This window comes from Astyanax mexicanus, chromosome 1, assembly GCF_023375975.1.
Source record: "Astyanax mexicanus isolate ESR-SI-001 chromosome 1, AstMex3_surface, whole genome shotgun sequence".
In the NCBI taxonomy this organism is placed as follows: Eukaryota; Metazoa; Chordata; class Actinopteri; order Characiformes; family Acestrorhamphidae; genus Astyanax; species Astyanax mexicanus.
The window spans coordinates 25,941,215-25,964,187 of record NC_064408.1 but is presented as its reverse complement, the minus strand read 5'-3'; the positions used below and the strand labels follow the sequence as shown (position 1 = coordinate 25,964,187).

The 22,973-nt window shown below is 37.6% G+C and overlaps 1 protein-coding gene across 1 annotated transcript; it reads left to right on the top strand.

Moving 5' to 3' along the window:
- The first annotated feature begins 442 nt into the window (after positions 1–442).
- Positions 443–21,338, top strand: aatf (apoptosis antagonizing transcription factor). The gene is made up of 12 exons (XM_007245207.4): positions 443–579; positions 2,859–3,032; positions 3,118–3,549; positions 3,796–3,933; positions 5,849–5,963; positions 6,903–7,119; positions 7,402–7,566; positions 8,060–8,143; positions 9,001–9,068; positions 9,155–9,235; positions 10,461–10,532; positions 21,006–21,338. The coding sequence occupies exons 1-12, from the start codon at positions 495–497 to the stop codon at positions 21,049–21,051; spliced, it is 1,677 nt and encodes a 558-aa protein (XP_007245269.3). The 5' UTR covers positions 443–494; the 3' UTR covers positions 21,052–21,338.
- The last annotated feature ends 1,635 nt before the right edge of the window (positions 21,339–22,973 follow it).

Here is a 22,973-nt window from a genome sequence, read left to right as displayed (position 1 = left end):
AATATATGAATATTTCTCACTAATGTGAAAATACAAACTTTATTATATATTTTTTCCTGAACCCAGAATTGAGTGAATATGAACACTGAACGCTGTGAGGCTCCAGCTCATCTCATATCACCTCAAATCACCCATCTCAGTTGGGTTTAGGTCAGGGGATTTGTTTTGTTTACTATGTAATTGTGTACATGTACCTTAATTGCTATGTCTAATTTAATCTACAATTAAGTGCGGTCCTATAATTTCCCACAATTTAAAGGTTTTACAGTTTTAATGATCTGTTTTGTATGTAATATCTCAATTCAAATTTTGAGGTATTTTTCAATTGAATTCTGAATTTTGTACCACCCTTCTCATAACAGATGCCTCTTACCACTACTCTGTAGTAGCTGCGCGCACACAAACACACATGTTTCTTGGTGCGGATGGTTTTACCGCCCTTGTCTGAACCCGGCTGTCTCTCCGTGATGACGCAGAGACTCTGAAGAGGCAGCATGGCAGCCTCCATATCCCAGCAGCTCGAGGAGCTTTTAAACCCTTTACCGACCTTCGCAGATCCCGAGGACGACCCGGATGAAGGTGCGTTACTGGCGGGTTATTCGCTCATCGTTTGGCTGGTTTACTGGCGGCGGGTATTAAATGCTGAGTGGAGAATGTGGCTGTGAATGGCAGTGCGCGTGCGGGTCTGTCTAATGAGAGCTAGCTAAAGCTAACAGACACTGTTTACTTAGCTAGCTAACCTAACCAGCTACTTATAGCTACATAACAAATCACAAATCACTTTATCTAATAGTTCTTATGAATGTTTTAAGGGAAAATAATAACTAGAACGTCTACTGAACGTTTTTAACAATGTTTCTTGTCTTGGCTTTGGTCCCTAATCATTCCGCCTTACTCCCTACCTAGTGCACTAGCTAGGCTATGCTAGGTATGTTGGTAGCTAGTAAGGTAAGCTAGTTAGCTAGCTAGTTAGGTTAGCTAGGTTAACTAATATAATTTCCAACCCTATAACTAGCTCGTATCCAGTTTAAAGCTCATATTTGCTCAGCTGTAGACTGTGAGACCCTGTACACTACCACTCAAAAGTTTGGACCTCTACTTCTCATTCAATGTGTTTTCTTTCTGTTTAAGATTTTGTACATTATAAATGTAATATTGAATATATGAAATCCACACAGGAAAAAGTGTTTAACAGATCAGAGTTAGATTATTCTTACAAGCCACCTTTAGGGTACGTTCACATTACCAAGCTGAAGTGACTGAAATCTGATGTTCTGCTCAATGTGACTTAGATTAGATTTTTTTTTCATGGCTGTGTGAACATGCCAAATCAGATTTTTTCAAGTTAGATTTGAGTTACTTTGGCTACGTTTACATTACCAGGCTAAAGTGACTCAAATCTGATTTTTTTGCTTAATGTGGCTCAGCTCAGATTTTTTATGGCTGTGTGAATGTGCCAAATCCATTTTTTTTCAAATCATATTTGGGTCACTTCCATATGTGCTTTTAAATCGGATATGTATCCAATCCATGGGTTGCACTTCGTGCTTCTCTCTCATACCCACACATCTCTTGGTGCATCTGTGTAGCTATCGCTGCAAAAACAGCAAAAGCAAGCCACCTGGCCTTTTTCACCTCCTCGACCTGAACATGTACTTCAGACGAAATGTTTGCTATGAGCTATGAGTTTTTTGTTGTTGTTGGTGAAAAATGGGGTTTGAGCAATGTGGCTTGTAATGTGGACATAGTCTTAGCTTTGAAGACGTATCTGCACACTGTTGGTATTTTCAGAGTGTCTTCATGAGGTAGAGTCACCTGGAAAAGTTTTCTCAGTGTCTTGAAGGAATTCCTCAAATCACTTTCTCAGCTGTGTTCAGTTGAGTAGATTGTGAAATTCAAACACTTTTTACTGTGTCCTACATAATTCCATATGTGCCCCATAATTGTTTTATGTCTTTAATGTTAATCTACAATGTAGAAAATGGATTAAGTATAGAAATAAGAAAAAACATTGAATGAGAAGGCGTCTGAACTTTTATCTGTTATGTTTTATTTGTAAGCTATTTATGTGTGTATTAGTGATTATGTCGTCACCTCTTTGCATAGGTGTGTGGCGTAGGAAGGGAAAACAAATAAACTGATACAGTACAACAGCAAACAAACTTAAACCTTCACATTTAACACTTATATTATATAACCTACTAAAAATCAAGCTAAGACTAGCGGAAAAAACATCTTGTGCTGGCCAAGAGCTAGTTAACAAGCTAGCCTACCAGCATAGGGTGTTTTTTCCAGATGAATAGCTGGTCTAAAGCTGATTTTTTTTTTTTTAGCAAAGTAGGAATTAAGGCAGCAAGACCATACATCAGGGCTGATGGACAGGGCATTTCAGATATGGAAACTGGTTCTTAGGCTTGAACTAGAGACTTTCTGGTCCCGGGCCTGCTTCATTAATCTGTGGAGCTGCCTCCTGTGCTGCAGTACTAGATGTTGTAATGTCAGTAAATTGTGTTCAGCTAGAAAAGATCCCAGCTCATCCCAAAGAAGTTAGCTTCAGAACTTTTGAGAATGCAGAAACTAGTGCAGAGGGCTAATGCAAATTTTACTTCATTTTTGCTTTTGCTTCATTATGCCCTAAAATGTCATATCTGTTCCCTTCAGAAACATCTGAAATGAACAAGCTGTACTGTATTTCGATACAGCGATATATTGTATTGTTGGATATTATTGTTTAGATACGATGTGTCAAATTTCGATATTTTATTTGGAACGTAGGCACACTAAAATCCCTAAGACTCACAATAGACAGCAGTTTGTTCTTATTTAATTCTAACCTTTGTATGCTGTTGTCTTTGCAGAAACCAAAGCCAGAGTTATAGACAAGTTTGATGAAGGTGGTAATGATGACGACAAGGATCTCCAGTCTGGTGGGCTGCGGAAGCGTGCCCCCACTCTATTGGCAGACACTGATAAACGCTATCAAGGCAAAGCTGTATCACGCAAACAGCTGCGAGAAGAGGCTGATGGTTCAGGTATGTAAAAAGACCGATCAGATATGATTTTTTGTTTGTTTTAATAATGTATGTATTTTTATTTTATTTGAATGATTTTTCTCAGCTGATGATGATGATGATGATGATGATGATGATGAAGATCTTGACAATGAAGAGCTAGGTGAAGATTTGGAAGATGAGGAGGAAAGTGTAGAAGGTGATGAGGAGGAAGATGAGGATGATGAAGATGAGGACCTAAACGAGGATGACAGTTCACAGATGTCCTCCTTGGCCACCAAGATGAAAAGGACTGACCTAAACATCCCTAAAGAGATAGACTTCAGGAAGTTTACTGAGGGAATGGACGACCTGGGAGAGAGTGACTCTGAGGAGGATGGTGAGATGGACGAAGAGGACAGTGAGGAGGAGGAAGGAGAAGACGATGAGGATGAGGAGGAGGAGGGTGATGAAGATGATTCTGGAGGTGTGATGACCTTCTCAAAGCAGAAAGTGGATGAAGAGGTGGAAAAGGGCCAAGCAGTGAAAAGTCAGCTTGGTAAGTGTTATTATCTAATCTGACTATGAATTAGATGTAGTGTAGTGGGCAGACTTTGTGAGCCTCCCTATATATTATAATAAATATAGTAAATAAATGACTTGTATAAATTATTTTATTTGTTAATAAATCTGAGTGTGTGACTGATATAATGCTATTTTTTGTATGTGTGCGAAACTACAGCTGTTGCCCTGTGCAATGATCAGTGTTTTATGATTAGTGTTTTGTTATGTTCAAACTCCACAGCTCTTTGGGATCAGTTACTTGAAGGACGAATCAAAATGCAGAAAGCCCTTGTAATGGCCAATCAACTTCCACAGCCTAACACCTTCCCAGAATTTCAGAGTAAGGGTGGGGCAGAGTATGCTGGAGCGCTGAAAAACAGTAAGTGGAACATATTTACAGAGGTTGGAAGTATTTTTTTTTTTTTTAGTTTTGTCATTTGTTTTGTGCCGAAGATTGGTGAAAATATATCATGGAACCTCTTCTATGAAGACATTGTATTATATTGTAACAAAAACATTCTGAAATGTTTATATTTTGTCTAGCTATTACATAATTTACTTTTTTTTCGTAAAACATATTTGTTTAATTTCAAGAGTGCAATAGAACATGATTAATCATAAAAAAACCTTATGAATAACTATTTTGGCGAGTAATTCCCTGTCTCTCCATCGTTTTCTTCCACATTTAAAAAAATATCAAGCATATATATATATTTATAGTTTTTGTCTAATCATTTTACCATTTTTTTATGTTTCAATTTCATATTTCACAGTGCAGTTGCAACATCATATATACTGGTACATATGTTATTCCAAGTCATTTGAAGTTTTGGAATTGGTCCGATCGTGAACAAATTTGGACATCGTGTAAAGAACATCTGCCAGATTATGTATGGAGAAAAGTTTTGCGACAATAATTAAACATTCAGTCACTTTCTCACGTGTATAAAACCAAGCCCCTAATCATGCAGTCTGCATGTTTTTTTTTAAACATTAGTGAAAGAGTGGATGAGTTTACTAAGTTCCAGGGTGGTTCTGTAATAGCAAGGCAGTTGGTGAAATTACTTTCCTCCTAGATATTCCTCCATCAGCTGTGAGTGACACACTATGTGGCTCAGCATCTGCTGATCCAGCTCTGTCAATTTGTTTGGCCTACCACTTTGCATTTGTTGCCAGTTAGTTCCACTTTACAATAATAGCACTGACAGTTGACTGTGGAATCTTTAGTAGTGAGGAAATTTCATGACTGGACTTGCACAGGTCTTGCACAGACGGTATCCTACCACGGTACCACGCTGGAATTCTCTGAGCTCCTGAAAGCAACCCATTCCATCCCTAATGTTTATAGAAGCAGTCTACATGCGTAGCTGCTTGATTTTAAACACCTGTGGCCATAGCTGTGATTGGAAGACCTGAACTCAATGGTTTGGATGGTTTGGCAGTATAGTGTAGCTGTTAAGAAGAGGTACCAAATCCATATTATATGATGTCTGTAGGTGTCCCAATACTTTTGTCCACATTGTTATGCATATGTATGTAATTTAAAAGCTTTATTTTGCCTTGCCTTTTAAACTTCCATTGTTTGTTTAGAGTGAATTAAAGCCAGAAAATCAGAATCCCTCGTACTTTTCTAATCATAGGCCACACTCTCAGGATTCTTTTGACTACGAACAATTAATACATTTGCGCTCGTCTCCTTTCTTAAGCACAGCGCCCTGCTTTCAGAGACTGGCTGCTCCTCATTTGCATATTTATTGCCTGGGTCTTCTCGGCGGCGAATGATTGATGTGGGGCCGTCCTCCTGAATTGTGAGCAGCGCATTGCTATGGGAGAGAGGGCGGGGGCTTTTGCCGAGCTCGTGTACTTTTGATTAGCGTTGAAGATGATGGGATCTGCGTGCCCTCCCCCATCTTTTTCCCCTTCTTACACTCTCTCTCTCTCTCGTTCTTTCTCTCTCTCCGTCTCTCTCTCTCCATAATAATGGATTACAGGATTGCTTTTTTTTTCTATTCAGGGTTTAAGACATGAATTAATAACCGCTGACGTAGAGACCAGCAGAAGCTGTGTGGCTTGTTTGTTTGTGCAGGTTTTCGAGACATGTCATATTGTCCATTTGGCAGCTTCACAGGGAAGCTTTGGAGATAGGATGCTTTTTTTCTTTTTATTTTTTTTTACCTAGTTGTCATTTTGTTTTTGTTTCTGCTATGGAAGAAGGTGAAGCGTCAAACAGTGCCATGTGTTTGTCCTTTGAGGTTAATGAAATATTGTGTGAACCCTGTCTCTGTCTCTGCTAGGCCACAAAGCCCTGAAGGCTCTGCAGAGATCTCTGCTGGAGCTGCAGGATCTGCTGCTGTACCAGAACCCTGACACTAGAGCGATCTCACAGGGAAAAACCTGGGGAAGTGACAGGTAACTCACACCACAGCAAAACCTGTCACTTTTATATACACCGTAGCTAGGTTTAGGGACTTCTTTTTATATTATATATTTTTTTAGTTTAATATTCCTTTTATATTATATTAATATTACTAATATTAGACATTCAATGAACATAAGATTTTTGATTGAAACCAAACAGTTATTTTTACAGTCAATATAAATAGCCCAAATGTATTTTTTGTCTTGCAAACAAAAAGCAATTTAAAAACCACAATTAGATGTGGTAGCAGAAGTACCAGAAAAGGACAATATATTTATCCTAGCAGTGCACTTCTAGTCATCAATTTTTTTTCAGCCCTATTATTCATATTTTAAGATAGATAAGATGCCCCAGCAGTGTTTTTTAATCATAGATGTACCTCAGCAGTGCAATTCTAGTCATACATTTAGGTCAATAACGCCATTATATACAAAAATGTATTTTTCATCCATGCTGTTCTAGTCACACATTTAGTTAGCTAGCTAGGCAGCTATCTCAGCATTATCATTTTATTATCACGGCTGTAATAAATAAATAACATCTAGCTAGCTAACTCGAAATTTACACAGTGGAAAACAATCTTTTGATAAACAAAGATAGCTGAGCTTACGTTACTCTCTTCCAGTTAGAAAAACAGCCAATATGTGAAGAAATAATAAACTTAGCTATGTTACTATACTAAACATAAGTGATCCAGTTATCCCTAATAAAGAAGAGATGTTTTACTAAACTAAATGATTTATTGAGGTTCTGCAGAAAATTCTGAGGTAGAAAAACTTCTGAATATGGCTGTATTTTTGACAAAAAAAAAAAGTTTAAATTGATTCGGTTTTACTGCGTTTGCTTAAAGCTGAAATTAAGGTATGTATAATTAGTGTAAATATACAAGAAAAAAGAAAACTCTAATTCTGACCCTATTCCCCATATAGCAAAGCTGAAGAAGATGAGGAGATTAATAGTGATGAAGATGAAGATGAAGAAGAGGAAAGGCACACAGGTCTAAACAGACCTCCCAAGCGGAAGCTGAACATGACAGATTATCCAGATTTCATGGCCAAGCGATTTGTGGCCTTTCAGCCCTACCGAGACGCCACCCTGCAGAAATGGTACGATAAGACGCGGCTCACCATGGGAAAGACCAATAAGGTAAGTGCAGGATCATATTTAAAATTAATAAAATATAATATAAAATATTAAAAATGGACATACTGTGTACGCACTTTACTGTTTTTGACTTTAAAAAATCATTAATGATTGCTGTTAATTGCAATTTCACTTTTTATTAAGACTAGTAAAATAGATTTAGTAAAACGTGTCAAATAAATGAACTTGAACCAGAAATTGCATGTTAATACCTTCTAAAATTAATAAAAAAATGTTATGTTTTGTCAATCTCTTCCCTTCCATCATCCGTTCTGCTTGTTTCAGGGCTTTGGAGCGTTTGAAAGGAATATCCTGACTCAGGTGGAGCAGGTTATGATGGATAAGGAGCGCTTACTCAGACGCACACAGACTCGCAGATCAGACTACAGAGTTCTGGGTAAACCAGAGATCTCTGTGACCAACACAAACCCCAGCACCACAGACCCTGAGGTAGGTTGTTTAAAAGTTTGCCATAGATTTAATTCAGTTATTCTTTTAAATATTTTTAAATTCTTTTCAAATATCCGTTTCTACTATTTTAATATTTGATATTAGATTAAGTAGTTAGGGTGTATAAGTGTGTTTTCTTGCCTAATCATTACAGTTTGGTGGACACAGTTGCACAGTGAATATATGTGGTACTCATATTCTGTTAGACTATTAGAGTAAATACTGTAGTTTTGTAAGTGCACATGCCATTCGGACACCTTAAAGCCCCACTAGGTAGAAAATAGGTATAAAATTGTTACTGTCACATCAAAATCTAATTAAAAAAATAAAAAAAATAAATAAAAATAAATAAATAAATAGCAGGAGAAGCAGAACACTTTCTTATCTTGTAAATGAAGTTAAGATATCAAATAATATAAAACAAAACAAGTTTTTTTCTATTATTTGTGTTTGTCTTTATCACACACACTTATTTTATGTGTTCCTTTTTCAGGCAACAGATCTTCCCCTCAAAGCTAATGCACATCTCAAAGATCTGGATGAGGAGATCTTTGACGATGATGACTTTTATCACCAGGTAGGAGGAGAAGCACGAGTTAATTCATTTCCCCTGCAGTCTGAAAGAGCCACAGATAAATAGTGATGGTGGTGGAATGGTGGATGTTATCTCTCTGAAATCAGTATGTCAGCGCAGTGTTAGGTTTTCTGAGGTGATGTAGGGGTTAATGTCTGCTCACTGTGGGGCTGATGGATGAAGGGTCTGTGATATGGGCCAGTTTACCGGGCTCACAGCTGATTACACTTAAATGCTCTTCTCTGTGGAGGCTACGGAGTCTGAAAAGGTCAAAGTGTAGTTAAGTAAAGAGTAATCTTGCCTTGCCGTACGTAATGGTACTGAAGTCATTTGACACAAGTTTCATCTTTTGCGTAGATACGAAATGTAATAAAGATATACAGATTACAGTCTGGCTAATTTACCTATTTTATAATTTATATATTTTTATATTTGTATTAAAAGGTAATTCACCTAACATTTCAAAAGTGCCCACTTTACAATTGACAAATAACTGCTTACTACTGTGAGCAAATATTGCTGTTTAGTTTCTAGAATTTGAATCTGTATTACTGTAATATTGCCCTATTATTATTAATATAAGCTAAATACTGGAAGTATAATGTATGTTACTTCGCAGAGAACTTTTAACTCCCCAGTATACTAGTTTGTGGTGTTTTTCTGTAGAAGTTAGAAGATATAGTCTGTTACAAATGAGACTTGAAAACTGCCCTTATTATTAACATACATGAGATTTAAAAGTTCTGATCCTAATTGTACTTAAGTAGTTAGTAAAATCTTATAATTTTACAGTGTTGGAAGCATTGTGTATGTAACAATGTCATCTCCCACACATCACTTTTTTTCCTTTCACGTTTCAGCTTCTTCGAGAGCTGATTGAGCGCAAAACAAGTGCAGCAGACCCTAATGATCAAGTGGCTATGGGCAGGTAAGAAACGGCATCTTTGCAATTCTGTTCAGGTTTTTTTTTTTTTTTTTTCTCTCTCTTAATAATCACTTTTTTTGTCATTGCAGACAGTGGCTGGCCATCCAGAAGCTCCGCAGCAAAATCAAAAAGAAAGTAGATACCAAGGCAAGCAAAGGCAGGAAGATCAGGTTAGTTGGTGTAATGTATGGTGTTCATATTAAGTGCACTATATGAAAATTTGACTGTTTTTTATTTACACAGAATGTGTTTACATGGCAAGTAGCATTCCGTATCTAATTAGTTACATAAATTATTTTATTTGTTGTTTGTTTTAAGAGTAAGGATGTTCTTATCATTTTGACAGCAAACAGTTTGTTAATAACCATAGCGATTGTAGTAATATTTGTGTCCATCCATTTCTGTTAAAGGTCTACTGTCTGATCCATACTCTACAAGTTGAAGATTTGGGACAGATTATGCCCAGGCAGACATTTTATATGTGACCAGTAATGGTCCAGTTCACTTTATTTATAATTATTTTGACTATTCAAAATATATATTTTAAATACTTATTAATTCAAAGTGTACTGCAGTTCATCCAGTTAAACAGGACTATTTTTTTATTTATAGGTATATGTTTGAGTAAAATGAACATGAATGAACTTGTTTTATTCTATTATTCTATAAACTAGGGACAACATTCCTCCCAACTTCCAAATAAAAATACTGTCATTTAGAGCATTTATTTGCAGAAAATGGCTAAAATAATTAAGAAGGTGCAGAGATTTCAGACCTCGAATAATGCAAATTGAACAAGTTCTTATTCATAAAGTTTTAAGAGTTCAGAAATTAATGTTAGGTTTAATAACCCTGTATTTAATCACAGTTTTCTTCTCCACCAGTCTTACACACTGCTTTGTGCCACTTCTGGTACAAAAATGCAAGCAGTTCATCTTGGTTTTATGGCTTGTGATCATCCATCTTCCTCTTGATCAGAAGTTTTCAATTTTTTTAAATCAAAGAAACCCATAATTTTTAAGTGATCTTTGTTTTTTTTTTCAGAGAGCTGTATATATATACATATACATGCACATATCTTAATAAAATAAAATATTGTTGTATTGCCCACAGCTAATTACAAAAATACTTTATGTACAGGTTGACTTTATGGCTTAATTTCTATATAACCCAATACTATATCAATGTCTTTTATTTGATTAAATGGAAGTGTGCACTTAGTTGCAGTCTGTAAATAAATGCAAATATTGAAAGTGATCCAGAGGCACAAATCTGCATAAAGCATTTTTATTAATTAGTACTTCTTAATTTTTTTGGCTAACCAGCTAATTTACTAAAAGCATTTTGTTAGAGCATAAGATTTTTTAAGCTTATTGTTTGTGTTTGTTTCATCAGATTCCACATTCACAGTAAGCTGGTGAATTTTATGGCTCCTATTGACAACAGTGCCATGAGTGATGAAGCTCGGTAAGTGGCAACTCATTGATTTAAAAAAAAAAAATGTCAGTAGTAGTTTTGTTGTTGTTTTTCAGCTCTTGTTACTTTACTTCTTGAGGTAGGGCCTGTCTTTTATTAGAATGTCCCAGTCTTTCACAGTTCCGCTCCTGCCGAAACGCTGCGCTTGTTAACTTAGGGGTGTTCTGTAGTGATATAAAGGGGTAGCACTGGAAAGGACAAGGTGTGTGTGTGTGTTTAATTAATGGTAGTGTTCTGTCTGTCTCTGTCTTTCTTTAGCGGCTGCCTGTCAGCTAACCCTAATCCCCCCTCAAACAGAGCACAGGCAAATCAAACAACCTCTCCCTCTCTCTGTAGATATGCATTCATTAACCAACACACACACACACACACACACACACACTCTCACTCTCACCCTTGCAGTTGTGAGATTTGGGTTTTAATTTGATTTTGTGGAGGCACAAAGGAAGTAATTTAAGTGTTTGTTTTTTTTTTTGCCTTTTTACTTTTGTAGTTTTGTTGCTGTCACTTTGTGACAGATGAAACAGAGTAAGAATGAAATAAACAGTAAGTTGGTACACATTCGCTTTTTGCTGTCTTGAGTGAACAACAAATACATGGAAAAACCTAATTTGACAGAAAGACATTAATTTGAATATATGCTTTTCCGTTTGGCACCCTTTTGTCATCCACTGACTTGAGTTTTGTCCTGTCAGGCTGCAGTACTGAGTCTTGGGGATTTGACTTACGAGAGAGTTTCCACTAGGGGTGGGCGATATGGCCCTAAAATAATATTACGATATTTCATGGTATTATGGCGATAACGATACTCTTGGCGATATGACAAAAAAAAATACACTACTGCAAGAAAATAAAACTTTCATTTTATTATTGCATATGATATGATATTGCACGCCTCAAACTAAAAAAAAAAAAAAAATACAAGAATTTTATCAGATTTGTAACAGAAGTCAATAATCCAGAATGTCATGATACTAAAAATAATGCAATCCAAATATCTCCATATATCTAGGATTAAAGTAAAATAAATGATACTGGACAGATATAATCTGTCTCTAGTTGATATATAATGGGCCATGTACCCTACGCTTTAGCTCGACACGCACATAACTGCACGACATGGACAGCTGCAGCTGTGATTGGTCCGCCGGGCCTCGTGTTCCTGCCCACACATTTCCAGAGCCACTACTGTTGATATTACCCTTCCCTCGCAAACAAACCTAATTGACCTCTTGCCATTAATAAATGGGCACATTATTAACCTCTTTGCAAAATAGAACAATTTAAAATCATTAGATTTGTTTAATGATGTGCTTTCTAAGGTTTCAATTTTTTACTTTCAATTTTAGGGGTGCTGTTACGCATCTTAGAAAAGGGCTAAAAGAAAAATGGCTAGCTCCACCCATTGTTCTTAACATTGTATTTAAATTAGGGTTGGAGCAACTCCTTTGTGCATTTATGCATAGTTTACCAAGATTTCGCAAACACACAAACACTCACACATTTTAAATAACAAATTAATCATTAGATTAATTGACTAATCCAAAATATTAATTGATTATTCAATCATCAAAATTAGCAGCTAGCTTAAGAATAATCAATTTGGAGATCTTTACCTAAAACGCTAATTGTTTTGTTTCCTTAATCCACATTGAAAATCCCAGGATCAAATCTGAATATATGCATATTGTTGCACTCTAGTTTATTTACTATATTTATGGCGTAACTGTGCACACTCAAAATGAATAATTTAATGTGTCACTAAATCAGTGCTTCACTCTGTCAGCAGAGCACTGACACCTGCTGCTGGACATGCAAAGGCCAGACCAGAGAGAAACTATAGAGTTACTTCTTCACCATCCAGCTCTTTCTCTACTGCACTCTCTCCATCTGTAATTACTGTATATCAAAGGTTGTTCTGAAGGGTGGCTCTGATCTGCTGAGAAGATGCTGGAGAGGTAGAGAAAGTGAGGGAGCGAGGGAAGGAGAAAGCTGAGATGGAGGGATGAATGAGGTAGACAGGATGGGAGAAGAGTGAAGAGAGGGATTAGGAGAAGAGGACGGATGCTGGAGCTGAGAGGATTTATGAAGAGGCCCAGGTGACTGATAAATCTGGACTAGTGGTCACAGTCATAGCATACTCATCCCCCAGCAGAGAGAGAGGGAGAGAGAAAGAGAGAGAGAGAAAGAGGGAGACAGACATGCTGAGAGAGATTCCTGCAAAGACACCCCAACAGAAATATGTACTATATCTATGCCTGTGTACATTACATTACATTACATTTGGCAGATGCTTTTGTCCAAAGGGAGATACAATAATGATGAACATTTAGTAGACAAGACATAGAAGTTCAAGGTAAAAAAAAAATAAATTAAAACAGGGTCTAAAGAAGGTCAAATGAAAATAGTGGAATAGAGGAGGAAATGAGGGGGAGCAGGAAATGAGGTAGTAGTTATGTAGTTATGCCCGGATCAGACTACACAATTTTAGCCCGCTTTTGACCTGATTTTGTCAGCGCAAAACAAATTGTCGGATCCGAATTTCAGTGTCGCAAGCGACAAAGGTCCGTGTAGTGTTACACAGTCAAAGATCAGTAACTTGACGTGAGCGACGTCGTCGGAGCGTCCGACGGAAAGACTAGCATGTTAAAGCTTTTTGTATTTTATCGCCGAGTTTGACATGCTCCGTGACGTGCTCCTGCAGTTCTCTGGACCAGCGAAACAGAAGAATAATCTAATAATCATCTACTAATCTACTTCATCCATGAGATATTCTGTTTACAGGCACTAAAACCTAAGTAGTTACGTCTTTACCATACCTTAAGTTCTCTCTGGAGTACATGAAGCATGTAATGTCCATTTGGGTCACCCAAGCAAAGCGCTTCTGTAGCCTTGATTGTCAGATTCTATGCTTCTTCCCCGTGATGACCTACGAACTCACATGAGGATGCGGATGATGATTGGTCGGTGAGTAACATGTAGTGTTGCCAGTCTCCCGAGAACGACACAAAACGAAGATAACCGCTTAATCTGACATAGCGAACATCATGAGGGACAAAAATGTTGTGTAGTCTGAGCTTGGCATTAGTTTGTTAGAGGTGTTAAGAGAGTTAGTGCTCTTTGAAGAGCTCTGTCTTCAAGAGTTTCTTATGGGATAGAGGAGGAAATGAGGTTAGAGTAGTTAGTTTGTTAGGGGTGTTAGGAGAGTAAGCGCTCTTTGAGAGCTCAGTCTTCAGGAGTTTATTAAAGATAGTGAGAGATTCTCCTGATCTGGTATTGGAAGGTAGTTTGTTCCACCATTGGGGAACTCTGTATGAGAACAGTCTGGATTGCTTTGTGTGAATGTTTGTTTTGTAAAGCGAGGCGACGTTTATTGGAGGAGCGCAGCGGCCGGGAGGTAGTGTAAGCCTTCAGCAGTGAGTGCAGGTAGGAAGGAGCTGTTCTGTCATCACCTTGTAGGCGACTGTAAGATCTTTGAATTTGATACGAGCATCAACTGGTAGCCAATGGAGCTCAATGTGCTGCGGGGTGACATGTGCCCGTTTTGGCTGATTGAAGTCCAGACGTGCTGCTGCATTCTGGATCATCTGGAGTGCTTTTATAACACAATAAAGTTGTTCCTCTGGACTGTGCATGTCCTGATCCAGTCTGAATGATTAGTCATATTTTTAAACACTGTTCACTCAGTCAGAAAGTCGGAGTAGTCAGAGACAGAAGCTTATATGTTGCTACACAGTTTTAGCAGGTAATCCTCTAGTCATGCAGTGACACTGGTGTGTTTGAAATAGGGCTGCCACGATTAGTCGACTAGTCACGATTATGTCGACTATTAAAATAGTCGACGACTAATTTAATAGTCGATTAGTCGTTTTTTTTTTTTTCTTTGTTTTTCTCTCCAAACTGCTGTGACTGCCTTTCTGTCCTGGACGCACATGCGCAGTAGTGGAAACCGGGGTAGGTAGTGGACGACATCTCAGGACATTATACAGACAGGCTCTGGTTTCATGGCTACCCCGCTACAGAACTCAAAAGTGTGGGATCACCAAGAAAATAAAAGTGAAACGCGTGCAATGCAATATCTGCAATGAAGAACTTGCCTTCCTCGGCAGCACAACCGCGATGCACGAGCACCTGAAAAGGAGGCATGTTGTGGCTGATTAAATGACGAAGAAGCTAAATTGCTATTTAGCTGCTAAAATTAGCGTAAACAGAGCGTTAACTTAGTACTTAACTTACTCATCTTGATAGCTTTAAAACAGAGGTCACTAATAGGCGGACCGCGATCCGGATCCGGACCCAGACGTTGTCACAAATGCCGTCCCAAACCGATAAACTACAGAGAAGGATTTCATTCTGACAGTGGCTTCTGTTTTCAGTGCTTTTCGGTGCAGTAAACTCACAGATCAGTCATGTGTGGTGTAAAATCACCAAACGCTCTCCTCTGCCAATCAGATCTGTGCAGACCGTGGCCCTGTGTACGGTAATGTACACAATATCTGGACAGAGAGGCATTTTTTATTAATATACTTTTTTTTCATAATAGTTCAAACAACCTCACGGTTGAGATGTTTCATAAATGCCAGTGCCTTATCCTTATTTTACACAGTTGTTTACACTTTATGCTAAACAGTAAAATAATTGTCTGTTACAACAAGCTGCATATTTCATTAAAGGTTTAATGAACTATGATTTTAATTGTTTTTATTTTTAGTTAGCATATAGCTGAAATCTAATGTTGGTTGTATAATAGCAGCTGCATTCTATTGTGATAAACTGGGTTTTATATTCAATTAACGTATGATCCGATTAGTCGACTAATCATAAAAAATAATCGGTGATTAGTCGACTATAAAAATAATCGTTTGTGGCAGCCCTAGTTTGAAATAGGGCTGTCCACATTTAAAGTGTAAATGCATGCAGTTAATCTGGAAACTTTTTTATTTACGCAAATTAATTACATGACAAAACTGACTGAGCCTGGTGACACATTAGCAGTTTTATTTTTAACACAGCAATGCTTACTGTTAAGTTCAGAAGGAACATTACCTTTTATGTATGCTGAAGTTTATGCTCTCTCTCTCTTTCTCGCCCTCTCTCTTTCTCTCTCTCTCTCTTTCTGTCTCTCTTTCTCACCCTCTTTTCTTCTCTCTTTCTCGCTTTCTCTCTCTCTTTCTCGCCCTCTCTCTTTCTCGCTTTCTCTGTCCATATTTTTCTCTCTCTTTCTCCGTTTCAAAAAGGGGGAAGGTAACTCTTTTAAATGTTTTGTATCTGGTGCAGCAGAAAGAGTAAGATGAAGGGATGTGGGGGAACTGACCCTCTTTTGATGGTGAGGGGTTTTGTCTTAAGGCGATTGGTTTTGGAACATGCTTACTACAGCCTTACTGATAATGTGGACATTTTCTTTGCTATGTGGGGGCTTGGGGGGTATATCTGTGAACCTGATGATGAGGGGGGGGGTTGTTTTTAATTTGTAGACATTTTTGTTTGTTTTTTGCTTTTATTCTTCTTTGTTTTTTGTGTTTTGTTCTAGTTTTTTTATTTTTCTAAAGTAAGTGTTAAATAAATGGTGTTTTTTAAACGTCAACGTTAAACGTCTCTCTTTCTCTCTCTCACTCTCTCTCTCTCTTGCACACAAACACACAGCTGATGGCATGTTTCTTTATTTAAAGATTTTGAAGGGGGAATATGGAGCTACACTAGCGCTATTATCATACTTCAATAGCACATTGCAATATGCTAGTCTATTCTTCCTCTCTCTCCAGCTTTCATCTCTTCTCCGTCTTTCTTTATATATTATTTATATATATTCTCAGAATTTTCTTTAGTGCTCTCTCTCTCACTCTCATGCACTCTTTCTCATAGCCATCAATGAAGTATAATAATAATAATGATGATGTATGGGAATTGCCCAAGCTAGGTGACCACTGACCTTTGCAGGAGTGGGATTCTGGATGACCTTTTTCTCACACTCACACACACACACACACACACACACACACACACACGCACACATGCACACACTGCTTCTGCCCCCTCCCCATCATCCGTATCTGAACAGCGACTGTGTGTCGCCCACCGATACGCATCACTGGCCCCATGAATGTTAATGTGAAAGTATAGGGGAGGGGAGATGTGTGTATACACACACACACACACACACACAGACTATAGGTTTTCCATAGGGGTTTGAGATTAGCCCTGTGCATTTAGCACTGATGGTGAAGATTTGTCTGGATTTTGAGTCAGTGGGCTGTTTTTTTTTTTTTACTCGATTTGTTTAATTAATTTGCATCTTTTTTCTCGCTCTCACACACTGTGTGTTTCTGCCTGTCCTCTGTGTGCGTGTCTCACTGTGTGACTTCATTTCTGTCTAGTCTTTATTAAAATATTATAAATAAATAAAACATTGATACAAAACTGCATTTTTAAAATAAAACCGACATACTGGCTTATTTAAAAAAAAAATGTATTGGCATTATAGAAATAGAAAAAATATTGTGATCATGTGCGTATTGTCATGTCCAATGTCCATACTGTTTCTTACACTGTGTCAAAATTACCTGAAATAAGCTCTTTTTACATTGACTTCCATGGAAAGTTAAGGAGGTTTTGTCTCTCTTCTGTAAAGTTGCTATTTTGGGGATACATGTTTTTCATTGGACCTCAACAATATATCATATGATGAGTTGATACCATAATTGTTGTACAAGGCCTATGTCAGCTTTCTTTTCTCTTTATCTTGCACTTTCTCTTTTTTGGTCTTTCTCTAGCTTTCTTTCTGGCTCCTCTAGGCTTCTCACGAGCACCCTTTCTCTTTCTCCCTCCTTCTCTTTCTTTAGCTCTCTCTTTCTCTACTGCTCCTCACACCCCCCTCATTTGCTGTGCTCTGTCAGAATAAGAATGTATGCATTATATGATAATCAGAGGGCTTCTGTAATCCTTGCCACTGCTGGTGCATTTCAAACAGGGATTGAGGATTAAACGCTGTCTGCTAGCCTGGCCCAAGACCCCTCGGGACATTAAGGCCCACCTGTGAGAGAGGGAGGGAGTGAGCGAGTGAGAGAGGGAGGGAGTGAGAGAGGGAGAGAACACAAGAGCTGCACACAGTTTGTCTTAGTGGTCTGGACTGCATGTAGATTAAGAATTTGCATAGGGTGCTACTTTTAACTTCCTTTAGCTAGAACCATAAAAATTAATGGAATTAATCACAAATTCCAGTCCATTGTGGAAAGTTCTGTTCCCATATGGTTCCATGCTTGGTTGACCTACAGCCGGTAGATGGTGCTCTGCCACATAATGGAGACACTTTCTAGAGCTAACATCACTAAGAAAGGAATGGGTGTTGTATAGCAAATACACTCACTGTTAAAACTCATAGGAGAGTAGTGTGTAAATTATGTGTTGCCTCAGGAGATGGCTTGGGAATGCCCACAAATTTGATAAGCTGTTAGGTGTTCTCTTGTCTGGGAGTTTAAACACTGTTTGTGTCCATGTCCTGATAGATGAGACGTTCCATTTGTGTTCTGAGGGGGTTTAACATATCTTGATCCACAGTGTCATGTGTTTGTATTGAAAATAGGACAAATAATGGGTTGGTAATGATTGTGACCAATGGCGTCTGGCTAGAATTGTCTGTGCGAAATAAAAAGTGCGGTATACACCTGGCGAAGGTGTAAAAAAAATGACATTCATTTCTTGGGGAGATACTATTGATACTTTTAAAATACTTGAAGTATCACCTCAAGCTTTTTACTCAAGTAAAAATGTAAAAGTACTGCTTTCAAAACTACTTAAGGTATAAAAGTAAAAATAATGTAAGGGGGAAAAAATGCCATTAAGGACAAAAGTTTATGCTGCATCACAGAAGCCTACAGTGCATTACTTCCCCTGCCCAAAACAAAACCAAGCTGAACTGCTTAAATTTTTGCACCAGGGGTGGCATAAAGTTATCCAAAAGCAGTATGTAAAACCAGGGTTATTCCACCGAATATTGATTTTTGAACTCTTAAAAAATTCTGAATATGAATTAGTTTTCTTTGCATGATTAGAATTCTGAAAGCTCTGCATCTTTTGTTATTTCAGCCATTTCTCATTTTCTGCAAATAAATGGTGTAAATGACAGAATTTTTTGTTCATTTTACTCAAATATATACCTATAAATAGCAAAATCAGAGAAACTAATTATTTTGAAGTGGTCTCTTATTTTTTTCATAGCTGTATATATGTACTTACATAAGTGTATGTGTTTGCAATTAGTGGACTAGCTGACTAATAGAACCACAATACAGAACTGAACTTTATGTTAAACTCAGTGTGTTTTAAATTAAGCAGTATTTTTAGTCTTATTTTGATGCTGCTACAGTTGTAAAAAAAATATATCTATAGTTCTACGGTGTGTGTCTCTGTGTGTGTGTCTGTCTCTGTGTGTCTGTGTCTGTCTCTCTGTCTCTCTGTGTGTCTGTGTGTCTGTGTGTCTGTGTGTCTGTGTGTGTCTGTGTGTGTGTCTGGATCAGTCAGGGTGTGTGGAGGGGAGGCTGGTGGGGTTCAGATTAGCCTTTAGAGCTTTGGTCAGTCTTATTGTTATTCAGTGCAGCTTGAATTTGAATGATGAAGAGATAACGGAGCAAATCCCAGCTTTCATTCAGTCTGTTTTGCAAATCGGATCACAAGGTGGAAGACATTCGGCATTAACTTCTCAGTTTGTTGTAAGGATGTAGCACACTGAGGCGATCTGTATCGGTTTAGTGCACAACACATCTGGATCTGGATTTGGATTTAGATGTGAACCAGACGTGGGCGTGGCCTGAGCCTGAAGATTAACAAGTCTTTTAAGTGGGCAGGTCATTACTCCAGCATTACTTCCGAACAATGCAGAGTGATGTAAAGCATTCATTATGAACAATTTTAGATTATATTCAGCATATATTTAAATGGGTGTGTGTGTTAAATGATTATTTTAGAAATATCCGCTGCCCAGTGCTCAGTGTGGTGGTGAGCTGCAGTTCTGCTGGGATGTGACGAGGTGGTGGGTTTTTAAAAAAAAGTAAATGTTCTTTAGCCTCCATGAGACATCCTTAAAGTCTTCTTTTTTTCATTCAAAAATCTATTTTTGGGATCTTTTCAAAATGCATCAAGTTTTTGCAGTTTTTAATCCTTTCTAGTATGTTCAATAGAGTGATTCAACCTATAAACCTATAAAAGAAACTGAAACCGTTTCAGTCAGATTTGTAAATAAAAGCATATCACTACCACAAAATACATCTTTTAAATGGCAACTTTACAGGCAATGGGAAAACCCTTAACTTTCATTGGACGTCAGTGTAAAGAGAAGCCGTTTTGTAGCATTTTTATTGGTCTATTCATCATTAAATTGTAGCACAAAGTAAAGAACAGCTGTCAGCTTCACATCATTTCGATTTATGTTTTTGTGGTTAAAAAAAAAAAGTTTATTTTGGTGATATAATGCTTATATAATGAAGAAACCCAACATTGGCTGTTTAACCTTCATTCCCCTCATTGAACATTCACTTCCTTAGATGTTTTACTTATTATAGCCAATGGCTTACAATGGTGTAAAAAAAAAAGTACATTTAAAGCTGAAGGACAAAAGTGTATTGGTGTGAGAGGGCAAGTTACAAGTACACTCCCAAACAATGCTATTTTTGTTAAATAGCAGAAATGTAATCTACCTTTATTACCCTAAAAAAGTAGGAATGAGATTTTTAATGTAGATATCATAAATGTTTACTCTTTATTGATTATACACTGCTTGGCCAAAAAAAAAAGTTGCCAATTAAAAAAAAGGTTACACACACTAAAATTTTGTTAGACTGTCTATAGCTCTGATTGCAGCACGGATTTGCTGTCACAAGATTTATTTTAAATTCAGTATTGCATTAATTTTTACCAAGATCTTGCAGCAGCATTGATGATGGTAAAGTCTGACCACTGCACAAAATGTTCTCCATCCAGCACATCCCAAAGATTCTCAATGAGGTTAAGATCTGGACTCTGTGGTGAACTCTCTCAATCCATGTGTGAAAATGATGATCTCATGCTCCTTGAATCACTCTTTCACAATTCCAGCCCCATCAATCCTGACATTGACATCTTGGAATATGGCCGTGTCATCAGGGAAGAAAAAAATCCATTGATGGAATAAGCTGGTCTATATTCAGTATATTCAGGTAGTCAGCTGACCTCATTCTTTCAGCACATACTGTTGCTGAACCTAAACCTGACCAACTGCAGCATCAACCCCACATCATTTACTTACTTTTTTTTGGCCAGGCAGTGTTTTTTGCATGATCTGTTGTTTTAAACTTAAAAGCAGTTATATTAGATTGTATTGGTTTGTTAGTTAAAGAGAAAGTGAACATCTAAAATAAACTCTCAAACTACAAGCATTTTTTAATGGCTAACATTTTGTGTATGGGTTTTTCTTTTTTTAATATTTTTATTTAGATCAGAGCTGTATCGATCTCTGTTTGGATCACAGATGGTTCACTGACGCTGTCCAGAAGATTTCTGAAGACGGTATCCAGGTTGAATCCACTCAGGACCAGGGTGCCGATTTGTGCACAACCCTCCCTCTTTGTGTGCAGGCATCACTCCGGCCTGAGCCATCATACCTCTGCTGCGAGCCGGCAGCTTTATTTGGGACTCAGAAAATGACTGTGTTCGTTTCTACTTCATATGTAATTGCTATTCTGTGAGAACACCTTTGTACTTTTGCTGATCTGCTGAACGTCACTTTTAAACCTGTCTTTGTATTAAAAGTGCTGTTTTGTCAGCAAATATGAAGCGTCTAATTCCTCATGGTAAACTGTAGGCCAAGCGGAACTGACAGCTTACGAAGAAACCCAAAGAAACGTCTAGATTGAGGCCGCCTTAATACGACAGGCTCTGCGTTCTGTTCTCGGCGAATGAGGCGAGTTCTCCTGGGGAAGCTTCAGAATCGGGAGAAACCTACATCCTGCGTCTCCAATTACTCCACCCAAATTACTGCAGTGCTTATTGCGGCAGCAGTAATTGTGGTGGGTATTGGGGTGGGTGCAATTCAATTTGCTTTCCGTATTTGTTGGTGTGCCTGGAAAGGAGTAGGGGACTCTAAGGGACAGTGTGAGTTCAGGTTCTGCTTCTCAAATGCTAATGCGGACAAAAATGGTTGGTTTCAACTCTCTGATTAGTTTTTATTACTAGTCCTGCTCAAAGCATCTTGTAGACTGAATGTAAAGTAATAAATCAGCAAAAAACAATTGCATAATTATTCCTTTTTTTTTCTTCCAGAAAGACAAATTTACCTTTTACTTGAGCTTTGTCACAAATATAATTTAAGAAAATAGAGATTTTTATACACGTGCCAATGCAAACATTATCCCTAAATCACCACATACTTTTCCCATACTAGATGTAATTGGTGTGGACTGGTTTTAAACTACCAATGCTGTCTTTAGCTACTAGAACTATAAGACTTCTATGTAACTTTTTAAAGTGTGCTTAGAGCTGGGTAAAAGTATCATGAACAGTTGAAAAATGACTGAAACCAACATTCAGAACCTCAAACTGGTGTAAACTTGTGTAATCAAAATAATCAACACAATCCTGCTGTATTAATAACTAAGGCTTAATCCTATTTTTTATTTATTAGTTAATACTTACAGTGTACAGTGGTGCTTTAGAGTTAGTGAATTTTCTATATTTTTGCATACATTTTACATAAAACATCAGATTTCACAGTTAGCGGAAAATGTTTACCAGTAAGTGTAGTTAATACTGTAAAGTGGGGACACACCAGATACTGAAAGTAAGAGTTCACATACTTTTGCCGCTCACAGATATGTAATATTGCAATATTGTAATATTTATCCTTCTTTATCTGTCCTCTCTTATGTCATTATGTTCTCCTGGTTTGTAATGTTGTAATCAGTCTTGTTGCTTAAGTGTTAACAACCAAGGAAACACCCACTTTTTTTTTTTGTTTTGTTTGGGCAGCCGCAGTAATTTTAAAAGTAGCCCTAAACATGCACCTTGCCACTGCTTATTTTTCACCTGTGACTCAATTTTCAAACAAGCCCAATTTGGTGGGAAAAACACGAACCTGGCATCTCTGCATCCACTGCTCATTTGACTTATATATATATATATTTTTTTTTTTTTCTAAAATTACAATTTTGTTTACTTCACAATTTTTGTGTGCTTCCCCATTAGGAGGAAAACATGGTGACATCCTTACTAATGTCCAGTGTGGCTTATATATATGAAAATAAACTAGAAAATAGACCAGGGGTCTGAACCCAGACGTTGTAAACTACTGAGAAGGATTGAATTCTGATAGTGTTCATTTAAAGCGGCAGAACTTTTCTTGTTTTTATGGTTTACGTGCTTTCCGGCGCAGTAAACGCACTGACCAATCATGTGTGGTGTAAGATC